Here is a 15,296-nt window from a genome sequence, read left to right on the forward strand (position 1 = left end):
CAAGATATTGTAAGCCCTAGAATATACTGGTAAATAGCATAGAAGAAAACGTTTATCTATATATACCTACATACAGTTGAGTAATAATTAAGGAATGTTCATTTTTTGCATAGAATCATTCTAAAGCATTTATTTATTTGCATTTTATAAAAGTTTATATTATTTCTTAGACTTACTCAGATAAATGCATTTTTATCTTTTAGCTCCAGCGTCATAATTACAAAAGACTGAAAAATGAATGAATTAATTTAAATAAATCATGCCTTGAATAGTTTCAATGATATAATTTACTTAATTTTTGTAAATAGCTGACTGAATTCAAGAAAATATTTGATTAAAGATCGTCATTGATATCAAAGGAATAATTTCATTGGACCATTTAAGAAATGAATTATTCGAATAAAACAATTTTTTCTCAGTGTAGCAATATTATTCCATTAAGCGCAATTTCTCGTGCAATCCTGTATTATTATTTCACCGGTTTTAAATAAACACGCAAGCTGAGTTCATCGTCGAGTTATTTCGTCCTGGAGAATAGAAGGGGCGTGCGATGGTGTGAACGAAGATAAGGTTCATCGCCGAAGAAAAAATAGGTCTGGTCGGATGATAATTGCGGGTTTACGAGAGATCATCGTTAGATCATTGCATCGACGAGACACGTCGATTTTCTCGGATTACATAAACTCGAATAATCTCGTAAATCATTCTAATTCTGGTGTTGGGATCGCACCAGCAGTCCCTCTCGTGCTGGATAGTCGTTTCGTGCGACTGTCTGGCGCAGAAATAGCAGCCACACGAGCCACGACGCGTCGCATATCGCGTTGCGTACGTCTCTCCCGTACGAACATGCTGGCACACTTTCGTCCTTTAGCCGAATAGAACCGTCGATGCTGCTTTTTCACTCCAAGCCCTCGATTTTCCTCGATCCCCCTCGGCTTTCATTATTATATTTTTAACCGACGACAAATCCATTTAATCCTCCTTGTAACGCTACCCGAGATGTCCTAACGGTCAAGCCGGAAGCTGCATGGATACACGAAACCATAACTAGTTAAAAAAAACTTCTAAGCCAACGGGAAGAAATTGAAAATCAGAGACAGTGCGTTAGCGCGAAAGTACACTGTAAAAAATATTTGTGAAATTGCAACGACAGCTGTGCAGATGAGACACTCTGTGACCCATTGCTATATACATCCTTGTAAATTTATGTCAGGCTGCAAAAGAACGAGTTTGCAGTATAATTACTACAGAATTATTATAATTTTGCTAAAAACTTTCGCAGTGTGTCTTTTTAAAAAGGATCTTCCTCTATCCGGAGCGATTTAGCGAGACTATATGTATACAGCGAACTGGAGGATTCTTCGAATGGGAGGTTCTCCAAGCTATATTATAGCGATTATATTGGTTTTGGCCACAATTAGGACCAAAGCTACGGCAAACGGAAGATTCGTGTTCCAGCTACTTCCGGTGCGAACGAAACGTGGTCGGCCAGTCTCTCCCCGTGGCGTTCCTCGGGAGGAGCTGCTGGAGTGGGAGTGGAACTTGTGAGTTTCACTCGCACGGATTCGAATGGTAAGCCGCAATTTGCAGAGTCTCTTTCCCGTTTCCGGCGGAAATGCAGACTGTTAAAGAGTTCGCGCATCGTTTTCCCTGCAGAAGGAGAAGGGGAAGAAGGACTTGGATGTCCAAGCACGCCAAGTTGCGTGCTATGAAAAATATGATGTGGGCCCAACGCTGATGACCGAAGGAATGGGAGCGCGCGCGCAATTTATTTTCTAGGATTTTCTGCGCATCGCATTTGTGCTGCTTTGTTGAATAACGTCGCGTTAAATTCTCTCCTTCTGGCACTTGCACTCGCGTACATGGTTTTGTTTGAACGAATGGGCAAAATACACGCGAGCACTAATCCTATATATATATATATATGTATATACATATATACACACAAATGGCACAATTATTTCAATATCACTGCACCCTTTTGTATTCAGAAAATAATATCATCGGATCTATGCCACTTTGATAGCTTGATAAGAGCGAAATATAAATCCAGGCTAAAGGAGGATCTTTGTTCTCTTTTTGTGTAGCATAAATAGAACGGAACTTTGCGTCAGTTTTTACGCGCTCGGCATTCATGGCCGCAATGTTCCTCCGAGTGCTCTTATCAGATATACATACATTGTATAAAGCTACGCACTCGCCCCCGGACACGGCTAGAAGCGATCAAACGCTATTACAGCAATGACGAAGCTAATCGCTATCGTTATTTTTTTACTGGTAGCCTTTTACGATTTTCATTCCAGCGTTGCTCTGATAGAAGAAAGTTTCGCCAAGATCTTCGGTTCCCTCGTGTCGATAAAAAAGTATAAATCGCATATATATCTCGTCTCTATTCTGTCCGCTCCATCCTTTTTTCATCCTTCACGGTTTTCGCGTTGGTTTTTTGTTCTCAAGCAACTCTTCTTTTTTGTTTTCTTTTGCTCAGTGTAAGGATACCAGAACTGTTCAATCAGCTGTGCAACTTATCGCAAGGAGACGTGGTTGTAGCGCAAGATGCTTGCTACGGATGTTTCCAGAGAGCCAGCAATCAAGCCACAGGATACCCCTTATTATTAGCTCTATCTAACTGTGCGAACAGCTATCTAGGTGATACCAATTACCGTCATTGTCAAGCTTACCTCACAGTGAGTACCAACTTTGAAATCAACAATAATCTTCTTGATTCCAATTACTCATCAATTAGCTTGCTTCGCAACTTCTCATGTCAAAATATTGTGATAGAACGCCACTACCAATATAAATCCACGTACTTCCACTACGAGGATCTATTGCACTTTCCTCGAGTGTATACGCCAAGTGAACAAGAATACATTGGTAATGTTAAATATATACATATATATAGTAACACATAATTTTCTTTATTCTCTCCTACTCCTCCATCTATTGTTACTCTTCTATAATTCTTCTTCTGGTAATTTCAATTGTAACATATCAATGTACATACGTATTTTCCAGGAATATTTTTCATAATTCTTTTATTACACGCACTGTAAATATTGTAAACCATATTACGCAGGATATTCGCTCGAGCTTTCGATCAAGAAAGAGATATGTTTCAAGAGAATTCTTCTATCCTGGATACTACATCCCTTATCGGAATGCTGTTTGCGCAATTAGGGAACGACCGGAATTAGCATCTCCCACGAATTCAGGCGGAAATTCGCTCGAGCCGTTACCCGCTAAATGACCTGCAGTTGGATGCATGTAAAATTATTGTAAATAATTAAGCAGCTTTATCCAATTTAATCCCTATATATATATATATATATATATAATAATGCACGAATCTGCGTTAATGTCACCAAACTACGCTGTATCATACAATTAATATTTAATGATAATAACAGTAATAATAGTGAGAGACTAGAAACTGTAAAGGAGAAGGGGACAGGAAGGATATTTATATGTGATATAAATAATAAAGTTTTAATATATATATATATATATATATATATATATGTATACATTTTAGCTGCAAGATTGCGTCGGGGAAGCAGTTCGCGATTTCCCAAATTTCAACAGGTCGGACGTTCAGCTAGCCCAGTTGTTCGTAAACACGACAGCTTGCGTATTGGCGAAAACTCGCTGCGGGACCATGAACCCGATAACTGGTGAATTCCAGGAAGAGGACATCATTGCGAGCAAGCTACACATACCCTCGATCAACGCCATTCTCGTCAACTCGGATTACGACATCAACATCGTCCAATTGCCATTTCGCCACGGATCTCTCGACATTTGCGCCAAATACAGGAACATCGAACAGGCAACTTGGCCAACCGTTCAATGTTGATGAAACCATTTCAGCAGCGCGTTCACGGATTAATGTCATTTCTATCCACGCCATTCCGCGTCATACCTTGCCGCACGCCACCCGATCGGATATATATCAGTATGTATGTATACATATATATAGAGAGAGAAAGAGAGAGAGAGAGAGAGAGACCTCTTCCAATGATTCGATCAATGCGTCTGCAACTCTACTGCCTTATCTCGTGTTTCAAGAGTTTTACAAAATATTAATTTCCACAAAAATCACTCGCATTATATATTTTAAAGAAATTCAAATTGTACAACTTTCTCGGATAAAATTATTAAGAAGAATTGAAATTTCCTAAAACTGTGAAAAAAGTGTATACATTGTGTGCTAAAACTTTTATAGGTATATATCAGTAAAACTGTACGCTTCTATTCATGAACACGTAACCTTTTTTTTCAACTTTTTTTATTAATAACTAGACTTTGGAAAATTGCACTGAATCATAAATAGAGATCGCATAACGTTTCCCGCGCATTCTCGATAGGCTTGAAACGATGATGACAGTTCCTCATGGTTGTATACGGGTCACGCTACACTGAATCATCGCTCTTCAAGATGCATATATACTATACTTTGTAACTGGCGTATTAGCGGATGCACATTATGCGGGAGCATATAGTAAGCACACTACATAGCATTGGTATTCGTCATCTCTTTTTCAAAGAATCCCCGTTTCAGCTCTAATCTCCGCTAAGTATTATAAATGATGTACTTTATTACACTATTACCGTGAATTATATTCAATTACGTTTCCAATCGATAAAAACAGACCGCTCTCGCCATTCATCCACTGCAAAACTTGTATAATACTCCTTCGTATTGATGAATTATATGCAGATGCGACTATGGAATAAAACTTTGTTTCTTCAAAGATTGTAAATCACGAGAGAGATCTTTCTATATACATATATATATATATATATATCTATATGTACAACTAATTTCCTTTATTTCCGTGCAAAGCTTCGAGATTTCCATACGGCACATCAGATACAGGATTTACTTTAACCTTCAAAAATGTTGTGCAAACGTAAAGCCGCACTATGGCGTAGGGGCACGGGGCCATAGACACACACGCAGGAGAGGAAGAGAGAGAGAGAGAGAGAGAGAATTGTCGCGCAAACAAATTTGCTTCGACTTTGAATGCCAGAGTTGCTTGAGAGGATTCGCAAAAAGGCCAAGAGAACTAAATAAACCGAAGCAACCCTCGGACTTACCACTGCGGCAGCAATGGGCTTTTATTTATTTTCAACGACGGGAAACGAGTCGCGAGAATGCGAAAAAGGCGCGATGGAGAGGGAAGGACACGTAAATTCACAAATTGCAATACAAACACCGGAAATCTCACGAAATTTTCTACGATCAAATACACGTCGCGCGACTCACACCCCACTACTCTCACAATTTATCTGCATCCAACAAAATTTCCACCTTATAATCTTCTTTACTCTACTTCTTCTTCTTCTTTTCTTTCTCTTTTTTATATGAAAATCCCGAGAGACTGCAATGATCGATCAATTAAGGGTATAGCGAGATTACTTGAAAGCTCCGTAAATGCATATAGCATATAACGCATATTGAATGCATAAGTAGGTTTCGTTGTTGCGTGAAATTTCGCGGATAGTTGCTTTTAAGAAATACAAGGCGGCATAGATAGGCTCTTAAGGAGAAGAATGCCGAGTGAAAAAAACGGTCGATGGATGGAAGGGGGAGGGGGGAGATACAGGGAGCGATGGAAATGGGGAATGCGCCGAGCGACGCTCGACTTGAGCATCTTCCTCGAAATAATTTGAAATATGCAAATGTGATCAGCAACGCTACGCACGCAGGCGCGTGTGCGCTATCTTGCATTTGTGAGCGAGAGTGAATCGTGGAGGTGACGATGACAGTGGCGGTGGAGGCGGTATAGTGCTCCGGTGCAGCTATAGTGGAGCACGGGGGTGGGTTAGAACGAAGAGGGAAGGTAGAAGGTAGAAGGCAGAAGGCAGAGTACGTATACTCCAACGGCTCACGGTTCAGTTCTCTCGGAGCCAATCTAACTTAGCATGCAGATGTAGTACGTGGAATTGAGAAAGAAGGGGGTAGCCGGAGGGACAAGCCACTGAGTCATTCGTCACGACATTCTGCTTTCCGCGCGGTTATTCCAATATTCGGATCAGTTTTCGTTACACACCACAACATGATCCTATATAGCAGCTGTATAGGCTTCTTTTCAAAGCGATCTCACAACTCAATAACAATCGCTCGCTTCCCCCCCCCCCTCCTCCAGTTCTCCTTAGAACGCGTAAATAAACCATTGCTTCTCGGTCAAACGACAAGACACTTTTTTCGCTCTCACTCGAGAATCTCGCTCTCCGAAAGTAAACAAACACTCGCACGGCTCACAGAAACTAAAACAGATATCAGAGAGAACAAAAGATTCGACACCACGATTCCTTCACCAAGATGTTCCACTTTCGAATCTATTATTGGAATCCATCATCGTTATTTGAATTTCATCGGACTGAAAGGAGGAGCGTTTGGAGGACTATTTTGAATACGACTTGGGTAATAGGTACTCGTTTATAAATGAACGATTGACGAGAGTACTTGCGCCAATCGATCCTGCACCGAATTTTCTCTCGCTTTTTTTACGTGATCATGGGACATAGTTCTAAACGTGTAGTTTTATATATATATATATATATATATACACTAATGGATAATCTTATTTTTACATACATTCGTTTAACCATGGACCTGAGAACATTGAAAAAAAACGCGGTTTCCGCTTGAGAGACGGTATAGCTGAAGAATGGTGGGATTATTGCGGCTAGCTGAGAAGGAATTTTCATAGTATTAAATGCAGTTTGGTGAGCACTTGTTTTTATATTTGCGTCTTGCATTTTTTACACTCATGCACTTAATTACTCCTTGAAAAATTAAGTTTTCGACCGATTTATTTCCTTTTTATCGGACCTTCGTTAACCATACCCACATTCGGCAACCGAGTTGAGTAAAGCGAGGAAAGGAGCATTGATCGTTTTATCCGGTGACGACATTCGATCGGCGCACGAGCCTTTCCAATGGTTAATGCCTCTTTGCTGCACGCTGTTACAATTTCTCGTTTATCTACTCATCCAAATCTCTAAGTAATTATGTAGCCGCATAACAATTAATTGCTGCAAAAAATCCAAACATTTTCACCCACTCCTCCAGCTCTGTTCATTTTCCATTTCACGTTTTAATGATAGAAGCAGATCGACGCGGTTGAAATTGGCCATTTTTGTCGATGACCCCGTTGACCGATCTTGAGAACGGCAATTTCGCGAGACGATCAGTGAACGGATCACGATTCGTTGTCACGAAACTGATTCGCTCAACAATAAGCTACGAGATATTTCCGAGTTGAATCAAATCCAATCCAATCGATCTGCAGAGGCACACGGTTGGAAGCAACGTTTTATTTACCGTAAAAAAGTGATTAAAGCAATGACACGTGTGGTATTTCTGTGGCACAGTTACAGAGTTATCTGACAAGGGGGGAGGGGGGGGGGGCGGCGGCAGGAGCTTGAAAGTAAATGTAAGCGCAGTTATTCGATTATAAGCCATGTTGGATCTGTTTGTGCGAGTGACTAACGTCTTAAAAGTATGTAGATGTAGACAGAGAGGTTAGGTGGAGTGTGGTGCATCGAGAGGTGCGCATCCAACGGTTATGGTCCATACTTCAACTCCATATTCCATCGAAGGCGAGTAACGAGGGCGAACGGTGCAGCAGACAGCAGTCGCAGTAGCACGACGTGACGTCATGTCAGGCTAGAAGGAAGGGAAGCAAGGCGATTGATTGGCTCGCAAACGAGAACCGAGAAGCTGCTATTCCTAGCTCGATGACACTCGTGGCATGCAGCTTCGTGTAATAACGGCGAGCGCACCCACGCAACAACAACCGCGCCGCGTGTCTACGCGTATTTATTTCTATCCGATGATTTCGTCAGGGTATCCCTGAATCCCATCCTGCACGTGCCTCGCGTATCGGCTACCGCCGTCCCCTCCAAATGCCCGACCTTTACCTACGCTACACCTCTAATAACACGATTAGCTCGACTAATAAACATTTACGTACTCCCTCGCCCTCCCCTAATGACTCGACCGATTATTCGATTCCGCCCAAAAGATCCCATAAATTATCTGGAGAGTAAATTTCATTAGTCACCGCATGCGAGGCTGATGCCTATCCTCCTCTAATCTTGCAAATGAGCAAAATCCTTCTGAATCAATCATGCAACAATGTGCAATATACCTTCGATTTGCTTTTATCATTTGTTTCTCTACGTGTATCATTTACGAGTTATCATACTTGTAATAAACTTATTGGTTTGATTTGGAATTTTCAGTATTATTGATATTATGATTAGAAACACGCACACAAACACACTAGCCTAGCTCATTTCGGAAGAAACGTAATTCTCCCAAATTCGGTACTGTAGCGACATCTGTCAATAGACGCCGGAACGATATAATTTGCGGGTAACTTGTTCGCGCAGGACCTAGAGAGCGCTACTTATAATGTAATTACCGACGATGATAAAAGTAGAGTTATGCAGTGGATACAAATCCAATTTCTTTGTCAACTGACATTTTTAAAAATTTCGATAATCAGGATTACAGGGGAAAAAATAATATCAGTTTGCTAGTGCAGCTACCAATAATTCTCTCAGCTGATTATCTCGGTCATTCGAACGGTATTCAGCAATTAATTGACCAGACGATTGTATTCGAATTAAGGCACCACCTTATAGATTCAAATTAAGATCAATATCTCGCCACGTGAATTGGAACAGAGCCGCAAACGTGGCTCGTAATCATAAATTCCTCGTGCCTAAACAATAGGAAGTCGTCCGTAATTTTGTTAAAGTACAGTATACTCGACTACTGTCCATAATAATGAACGAAACAATTCTTTACCGACAGACTATTTTTTTAAAACTTAACAGATAATCGTTTATTCATTTTATCGACAATGCAGTTTACACCGCATTAGTGTTAATAAAACTGTTTAGAAGCGTACAATTTATTCATATCACATTTATAATCTCGAAGAAACTATCGGTCATCTCTTATCTTTGCTATTAAAAATTGATATTTAGTGATCAGTACTCGCCACTCAATAGTTAAAATTGTGAATAACTAGTTTATTATATTGAACTTAACAAAATATAAATGCAAGCTTCACCAGTAAATTGTAACGATGCGAGTAAAAATAAAGAGCTCGATATGGCTATAATGCAAACGACCAAGTACCAAGATTGATCAAAATTACTGGCACATTTACATTGAATATCTAACTATATCAATAAAGCAGGTATTTGTACTATAAGGGGTACGATTAAAGCATGGAGTTTTGTTTTCGAGAGGTATACGCAAAACTTTGTGTAAGAAAAAACAGTGCAAGAACAGGCATCATAGAAGGATAAAAAGAAAGTCTGAGGTGAAAATAATCATCCATTATCTCAGTCTCTTTGTTTCTATTTATTTAATTGACAATACAAGTTGTCTTGCAAGACCATAATACTGAAAAAGTAAGAGAAACACGTGTTAGGATAATAACAAACATAGACAACTGCGTCAAACTGCATCTATGACGAAATTGTGAGATATTATCATTCGGATGCATGTATAACGAGTCGCTATGCGACGCAATGGTGTGCGTCATCGTGCTTTATGACGTCATTGTTCTATAGGAACAGGTGACAGTTGCTGTTATAGAATGACGTCAATTTAGAACGGACAACGAACCTTTTTTCGCGATTGCGCATTGCTTAGCATTGAGCATGAATAGCTGGTGTCTCCTCTCTTTTATTGCCTGTCACCTGCTATACATTTTTTAAAGTAAAGTTCATTGATATTTGTTACAAATTATTGTTAAGAAAGAAAACCAGTGTTGTCGCCCACAAACATGTCATTATGATAAGGTTAAACGGAAAAATAATTAAAATAACCTGATGGAAATGTGCGGCATGTATCTATCTTCGAAGAGCTTAAAAAGAATGTCATAACTTACCGATGATAATAGGATGTCAGTAAACGTCTTTGAGGTCTTTTCGTTGTATCATAAGATCGTAGTAACGATTAAACACTCGGTAAAAAGGCGTGATTGAAGAACTATGCCAGAAATCACGGAAAACTGTCGCCGACCATCATGGACGGTACAGACAGGGTTAGACGGGGAAGGAAGGGGCGCAACGTCCTCGATCGCCGACGAGATTACCTTCTCTCAAAACTCACCGCAGCGATTGGTGGCGACATCTCTCAACTATCTGTTGAACTTTGTAAGCAGACATTTTAAAAAACCCTATTATAATTTTATAATTCTTACACTTCTTACCCTTCGCGGTATAGAGACCGTGCACACCAACACAATGGCATTGAGATAAGAATGTGTATTGGTGTATATGCATACTATCAGCGCAAACTGTCGGTCAATTTTCGGAGTTTTTCAGTGTAATTTATTTATACGTATACAGTTATACATTGACACTTCGCTATCATTGTGTTGGTGTACACGGTCTCTATACATACATAAATTTATATCATTAGTATTCGTATTTTTCTTAATTTTCTGTTGAAAATTGATATCCCTTATAATTACAAAAATGAATTAATTATGTCCACGCATTGCGGGGAATTGAGTGAAACACCTTACATAGTGCATACGTATAGTTGAGTTCAAGCTCACCTTGAAACCTATAAGATGTGTTACGTAGACTATAGATTTTACCCGTCTTAACGGGATCCCTCACACGTGCTTTACCGACAGTACAAGTCAATAAACAATTAGTTTAATAAAATTCAAATGCAAAGCAAATTGAACAATCGGGCGTTTGTTGGACAATGTGCTAGTCCTAACGAGTCAAACGAACTTAAAAACACTCAAATTAGTTGAAAAATAACGCTGTACCATTGTGCCGCGTTCTTGAAGAGAGGTTACTTTTGATTATTTCCACTTCAAGAACGCGGGACAGTGGTATGTACAGCGTTATTCTTCATCCGATTTGAGTTTTTTTAAGCTCGATTGACTCGTTAGAATTGGCACCTTGTCATAAAGAAGCCCGATTTTTCGATTTGTTTTGCGTTTAAATATTATTAATGCGAATTTTTAAACAAATTTATTTTTTTTCGTTTTTTGGAAAATACGGCTTTATTTATGACAAAGGTTGAAAAATAGCGCTGGACAATTCTCCCTCGTTTTTTGTTCCGTAATGTTGGCTACAGAGGGCTTGAGGGATCCCATTTAAGTTTCATTTATGAATCCCGGGGCTATCTTCAGTTCTCAAAGGCGCACACTGGCGCACACTATCGGCTGCTATTGGCAAAGGGTTCATAAACAATATATGGCAAACAGCGTGGAATAGCAGGTTATAGTCAGTGTGAATAAAAATTCTTTTTTATATAATTTAATTTAATAAAGGATTTTATAATGGCGGAATTCGTGGAAAAAAGATGTGAGGATATGATTCCAGAATTGGAACAAATGGAAAAAATTAAGTTATTTGATAAAAATGAAATAAGGTTTGAGCTATTTAGAGGTTATTTCTTTCTTGAATTAATTTATGGTCGTATTTATAGCTGTACATTGGCTTAACTAACACTTTCTTCACTCAGAATTATTTTGATTACTGATAATTTTTCCAATAAAACCAAAGTTGACTATTATTTACTCAAGAAATTTATTATGTAAACTTTATTAAGAAAAGCCTTGCTCACTACAAAGATACAATAACAATGTTTAATGTATTACCTAAAAAAGTTAAAGCTTTTTATACTTACCCCTATTGATAGTGAAATAGTAAATTTTTTGTTTTCTGTTCCATTCTTGTTTTCACTTTGGTTCTCTAAAATAAATGAATTGGTCATTTTAAGAATAGCACAAGTCACAAAATCCAAATGTTAAACAAAACTAGAAAACTTAAGTTGCTTGAAGATTTAAATTTTTTTGACTAAACAAAACTATTTATTTTATGTCCAATAACACTGTGTAAGTCTTATTACTTAAATTATGAATTGATTGGGCATTATTGCATATATGGGATATATATATTAATAAGTAGAAATTATATTATACATATAATGATAGACTTAAATATGGTCATCCTGATTATAGTCAATTTATTGCTATGAATATCTCCATACATCTATTGTTTCTAAATGAAAATTTGTCTTCTAGAGGTATAGCTAAGAAATTAAAAGAACATGAATACAAAATTCAAAGGCACAGCAAATGTAAAGAGGACTATACTACTTATATACATTATCAAATGGATCTTTTGAAACTTATAAAACAACGTAGGGATGTAAGTAATTTCTTAGACATAAGTATAATATTTAGTTGTATAAATATCAAAAAAAGTTTATCCTAACATAATCTTTTTATTTATTAGAAATATAGTATTACTCAAAAGAAGTCAGATATTGAATATGGTATAGCAAATAAAATTATTAATTTATATAAAGAAGCAATTTTTAAATTTCAAGATGATTTAAGGTTCTGGATAGCTTATATAAAATTTTGTAAAAATGTGGTAAGTGTTAATATTGCTTACCTCTTTTTGCATATGAATTAAGATAACTTGTAAATTTATTACAGCGTTTTCAAAGTAATGTTAGTAGAATGTTGGAAAGAATGCTGCAAATTCACCAGGACAAGCCAAAATGTTGGCTAATCGCTGCACAATGGGAAATGGAAGAAAATAAGAACAAAACTAATGCTCTTCAGTATTTATTACAAGGATTATTTTTTCATCCAACTTCTCAAATTTTATACATTGATGCTATTAAGTAAGAATATTTGATAACACTTTTTAAATAGTATTTAATACTTTTTGAAACATTTAAATAAATATTTACTGTAGATTAGAACTGGAAGATGCAATGTCAAAAAGTAAAGAGAAGGAGGAAGAGGAAAAGTTGACTCCATCAATTTCAGATAAAGATCATATACCACCTGAGTTAAAACGAGTTCATGTACTATATCAGCAAGCATTTAAAGAAATTAAAGATATTAAATTTATTGTCCAAATTTTAGATATTGTTAATAATTATAAAAATACGGAAGAATTGCAAAATAGGATAATTAGGTAAGGCATTTTTAGTCCATCAATTATTTCTACTTTAAAAAGTATTAAAATTAAATTGATCAAAACTCATAATTTTATAGTGATATGATTGAAGAATATGTCCATGAGCCGTTAATGTGGGATACTATGGCAAAAAGAGAGTTGAAAGGATTGGTACAGCCATCTCTTACCAACTCTATTGAGGAAAATGATGACACCTTAGAATACAACTCTTTAAGAGACAGAATAAACTCATGCAATAAAGTATATCAAACTGCTGTGAAAAAGATTAAAACTGAAGAAATGTATTCTTATTATATTGAATGCTTGATAGAAATAAACCAGCAGTCAGAAAAATTACCGAACTTTAAAAAGAAACTACTAAAAACTGCATTATCCCAGGCTCATCAAGCTAAAAAATTAAAAGAAAAATATTATTTATATTGGGTTTGTATTCATAGTAATATTTATAAATATATAGGGTGTATCAATATTCGTGTATTTTGTTAAAGTAACGTTTAGAGAAAAGCAATTAGAATACAAATTATAGGATCAAGAAAGTGTTCCATGGATAATAAGCGAAAATGAGCGACTGAAAATTTGGAAATTTCGACTAATAACGTACTTGTCACATGCTTTAATCTACAAAATAAATAATTGCGAAAGTAGCCTGAGCTATTTGAAGCTTTTCTCTATCTCTTCTTCACATCTCAGAGTCTAAAATTTAGTAATATGAGCATAAGAAATAATGAAGGTCAATATAGATGAAGATGAACGAAGTTGACAAAAAGTAGGTATTTTCTGATAAATGCGGGAAAGAGAAAAAAGAGATCAACACAGTGCTACCCAGATTTATAAGCGTTTATTATAATTAGTATGGATAGACCAAAGCATTTAGTAAACATATTATTCAGTAAAATTTTCGGTCGTTCACTGGTCGATTACTATCCATGGGATCCTTATTTAACCACATAATTATCTACTTAAATTGTTACCTACTATCTACGGTTTTAAGGAAATAAACAAATGTTAGTACCTTCTATATGTTTATTTGAACTAATTCTTCTCTTGAAACTGATTTCCAGATTGATCTATTAGATAAAGATGAAACAGATGAAACTAATAAGACAAAATTAAAAACAATTCTTTCTTCTGCTACTGAGATTATTCCTGACAGTATTAATCTTTGGAATATTAGGCTAAGACATTTAATAGCATCAGATTTAGAAGATGAAAGCGCTACTGTATTTAATGAGGTAAATGGTTATACAAGATGTATTAAAAATATTATTTGTATTATAAAAATTCATAATGCTCCTCAAAATATGCTTGAGCTTTTTAATTAGTCATAAATAGCAGTAGTTCATCTTTTTAAGAAACTAATGAACTACATTTTATGCAAATGGAAACAATGGTTATGCTCAGACAACCTAGTACTAAGTATAAAATATTGATCATGGTTGCTCAACTCAGTAAATTTGCTTCAGCGTTTGATAAACTCCTGAACGGCCCTAGAAGCAAGCAATTGTTGCATGTGTAGGAATAGGAAAATTATTTTATTATAAGTTTTGCCATATATGTTAAGGTTTCAGTAGTTTATTATGATTATATGTTTTTACTTTAGGCTACAAGAACATTAGGAGAGAAGTCGTTACCTCTTTGGAAAATGAGACTTATGTATGTACAAGCAAAGAATCCTGAAGGTGTTGAAGATATATTTAAAGCAGCTTTGCAAGCAGAGCTTAACATTGCTAAGGAAATTAAGCCAATTTATATTGAATGGCTAGTCCTATCTAAAAGTATGCAATAATCTAACTCTACAGTATAATTATTTTATTTTTTATTCAACATTCACATCATATTGAATTATATTGTAGATATACATGAAGCAAGAAAAGTGTATGAATGTTTAGCCAAGAATCCTCCATTTAGCCTTGAATTGCACACAAAAATGGCAGAAATTGAACTCATGCAGCCAGAAATATCATTGAATAATGCAAGATTGCCATATGAAATGTCTATATTACAGTTTGGTAAAATCAATGTCAACGTATGGTTAGATTATATTAAATTTGAAATGAACCATGGAGACATAGAGAAGCCTGGAAAGATTCATGCAAGAGCAGTTAAAACACTAGAGCCCAATTTGACAGAATCTTTTATCTCGGAGTATAGCTTATTCAAAGCTAATTTCTACTCAATGACTACGACTTCGTAGATAGATATATAGATTATGTCTACTTTCTGTTATGGTCTACCAGTAAATAAAATTGTATTTTAAGTGACGTATCTTGAAAAGTTTCAGTGCTGTCCATTAACGGAAT

General features: G+C 36.5%; 2 protein-coding genes across 3 annotated transcripts; both read left to right on the forward strand.

The window, feature by feature from the left end:
- The first annotated feature begins 2,234 nt into the window (after positions 1–2,234).
- LOC136785925 (uncharacterized) lies at positions 2,235–4,097 on the forward strand. Its single transcript, XM_066747302.1, has 4 exons — positions 2,235–2,363; positions 2,486–2,684; positions 2,782–2,874; positions 3,533–4,097. Exons 1-4 carry the CDS (start codon positions 2,242–2,244, stop codon positions 3,851–3,853), a joined length of 735 nt encoding a protein of 244 aa, XP_066603399.1. The 5' UTR covers positions 2,235–2,241; the 3' UTR covers positions 3,854–4,097.
- Positions 4,098–9,997: 5,900 nt separating this feature from the next.
- On the forward strand, positions 9,998–15,257 carry LOC136784757 (U3 small nucleolar RNA-associated protein 6 homolog). Of its 2 annotated transcripts, none has more exons than XM_066745650.1 (9): positions 9,998–10,188; positions 12,084–12,210; positions 12,298–12,438; positions 12,504–12,694; positions 12,769–12,993; positions 13,074–13,419; positions 14,058–14,228; positions 14,597–14,771; positions 14,850–15,257. In XM_066745650.1, exons 2-9 carry the CDS (start codon positions 12,175–12,177, stop codon positions 15,188–15,190), a joined length of 1,626 nt encoding a protein of 541 aa, XP_066601747.1. In that variant the 5' UTR covers positions 9,998–10,188; positions 12,084–12,174; the 3' UTR covers positions 15,191–15,257. The 2 variants fall into 2 exon arrangements, with proteins under 2 accessions (XP_066601747.1, XP_066601743.1); XM_066745646.1 differs by lacking the exon at positions 9,998–10,188 and adding an exon at positions 11,242–11,428.
- The last annotated feature ends 39 nt before the right edge of the window (positions 15,258–15,296 follow it).

This window comes from Prorops nasuta, unplaced genomic scaffold (genome assembly GCF_024137725.1).
Source record: "Prorops nasuta isolate Cenicafe-Biocafe unplaced genomic scaffold, Cenicafe_Pnas_1.2 PNAS00003, whole genome shotgun sequence".
Classification (NCBI taxonomy): domain Eukaryota; kingdom Metazoa; phylum Arthropoda; class Insecta; order Hymenoptera; family Bethylidae; genus Prorops; species Prorops nasuta.

Excerpts from the sequence above, each read along its gene's own strand:
- LOC136785925 (XM_066747302.1), top strand. The coding sequence starts at position 2,242 with ATGACGAAGCTAATCGCTATCGTTATTTTTTTACTGGTAGCCTTTTAC. Across the intron at positions 2,364-2,485 it reads TCCCTCGTGTCGATAAAAAA|TGTAAGGATACCAGAACTGT; the intron begins GTATAAATCGCA and ends TCTTTTGCTCAG. Across the intron at positions 2,875-3,532 it reads AAGTGAACAAGAATACATTG|CTGCAAGATTGCGTCGGGGA; the intron begins GTAATGTTAAAT and ends TATACATTTTAG.
- LOC136784757 (XM_066745646.1), top strand. The coding sequence starts at position 11,337 with ATGGCGGAATTCGTGGAAAAAAGATGTGAGGATATGATTCCAGAATTG. Across the intron at positions 11,429-12,083 it reads TTTGATAAAAATGAAATAAG|AGGTATAGCTAAGAAATTAA; the intron begins GTTTGAGCTATT and ends TTTGTCTTCTAG. Across the intron at positions 12,439-12,503 it reads TAAAATTTTGTAAAAATGTG|CGTTTTCAAAGTAATGTTAG; the intron begins GTAAGTGTTAAT and ends AATTTATTACAG.